At 34.1% G+C, this 2,127-nt stretch overlaps 1 protein-coding gene across 1 annotated transcript in view; it reads right to left on the bottom strand.

The window, feature by feature from the left end:
- LOC106880557 (receptor-type guanylate cyclase Gyc76C-like) overlaps window positions 1-2,127 on the bottom strand; it is a 105,609-nt gene that overhangs the window by 89,578 nt on the left and 13,904 nt on the right. Inside the window, exon 4 of the mRNA XM_014930548.2 lies at window positions 1,641-1,796. Coding sequence (XP_014786034.2) covers window positions 1,641-1,796 — 156 coding nt within the window. The remainder of the gene's footprint in view (window positions 1-1,640; window positions 1,797-2,127) is intronic.

Below are 2,127 nucleotides of genomic sequence, written 5' to 3'. Positions count from 1 at the left end.
AAGAGCGTAGCTCGAAACGTTAAAGACTTTCCGTATTCCCGAGCGTCATACTAATATATACTTTTGTTATTTACACCACCTGTCCTCGTCTGTTGTTATTACTTGTATATTCTCCCATATATATATATATATATATATATATATATATATATATACATATATACATATATGTGTATACTCACACACACACACACACACACAGACATAAATTCCGTATCAAATACCAAAATATTCACATCCACAGCAGTTAAGCTCTATTAATAGTTGGTTTTTATTATCTTTCACGTTATAACGGCGCAGTAATTCCTGCTCGGCAACACATGATCAACAAAAGAGATCATTAAAAGCGACCTATATTTAGAAAAGAAAGCAGAAATGCATAAATTCCACACATATTTCATAATTTAATTACTTTCAGCAGCTGTTTTATTAGAAACACTCTTATCTATTCTATAATAATATAATACACATACGTAATTAACAATTTCAAGTTTTGCCACAGAGCTAGCAATTTTTGAGGGGAGGGGGTGGAAGTCGATTATTGGAGGGCAAAGCTGGCATCGGCGGAATACAAATATACACAATTAGTAACATAATTTAAAGCAATGTTTATCGTAAATCATCTGAATGATATGAGCTACGTTAATTACCGATTTATATGCTGTGTTTTATAAAGGGAAATTGCTGCCAGGTTTGTTTCTAGGCAACACACAGACAGACATACACACACACAAACACGTATGTATGTATCTATGTATGTATGTATGTTCTTATTCAGTTTTATTTCAACATTTCCTGCCAATAGAGAAAGAGCCGCTTTCTAACCTAGATACAAGGTTGCTTCATTGAAATTTCAACATGAAATGGATATTTTTGTATGTATGCATGATTTTCTGTGAGTTTTATTTAAGATCCTGAAAGATTTCAAGCCAGTCACCAACAGTGCAACCAGACTTCTCGAAAGAATTCCCGGCGTTTGTCAATATGTGGTTGAGTAGGTGTGTTGGTTGGACTGTCGATGCGTACATTCAAATGTGTGCATGCATTTGCCTAAGAATCGTAGATGGACTGTTTGGAATGTCTTACAAATCTTCATGCCACTAATAGATTGGCTTTGGAAAATCCTCGTCAGTGTCTTTTGGTTAATCTCCGTGGAAGTGTTTCTAAATTTTTTGCAAATTTGCTGGTACCTAATACGTATGTCTGTATGTATATATGTCATTGTTCAGTTTTATTTCAAGATTTCTTGACTATAGAGAAAGAATCGGTTTCTAACCCAGATGCAAGGCTCCTTCATTGCAATCTCAACATCAACAACAGGGTATTTTTGTTTGTATGTATGTATATGTGCAGATTTACATGTTTTGTTTTGTGTATGTATTCTGATGCATATAGTTACATATCTAGATATGCTCATATATATTTAACTGATAAACTTCTGGAAAGTTTTACAGATTTTTACAGTTCCAGTGATGGATTTTATCTGTAGTCTTTGAATTTGCTTTCTCCTGTCATAGCAGCAACAGAAGCAATATAACAAGAACAACATTTGCAACAACTTTACCAACAACAGTAATAGCAGCACAACAACAACGACAACAACAACAACAACAACAAAGACACTGAAAGAAATTGCTCACCATTTTCATTTCTCGTTTCATTTTATGGGTGACAACAAAATTTTTCTTCTCGTACATTTTCAAAGCAACAATTTGTCCTTTATAGTTGCCGGTTCTAGCATAGACTTGCGTCAATGTAGTTCTCGAATCAAGTGACAGACGACTGCTCAAAGAATACTGCAGAAAAAGAAGGAAACTTGAATAAATAAACCAGTTTCAAAAATTATTTGTAATCGAAGCAATGATTTAGATAATATTATACAAAACGAAATATGAACGCCGGTCGAGAACCACTGATTTAGTCGAACAAATTGACCCCATCCCAAGTAATTATTTCCATAAAAGTCTATTCCTTATTCTATCGGCCACTTTTTCTGATCAGCCATGTTACAGGGACGTATACAAATTAACACCGGTTGTCAAGCAATGTGATGGGGCGACAAACACAAAGATACACTAGTACATACATACATACATCTCACACACACATGTATATAAATATATATAT

The sequence above is a fragment of the Octopus bimaculoides genome, chromosome 22, assembly GCF_001194135.2.
Source record: "Octopus bimaculoides isolate UCB-OBI-ISO-001 chromosome 22, ASM119413v2, whole genome shotgun sequence".
NCBI lineage: Eukaryota > Metazoa > Mollusca > Cephalopoda > Octopoda > Octopodidae > Octopus > Octopus bimaculoides.
This window is presented reverse-complemented; position numbering and strand designations above follow the sequence as displayed.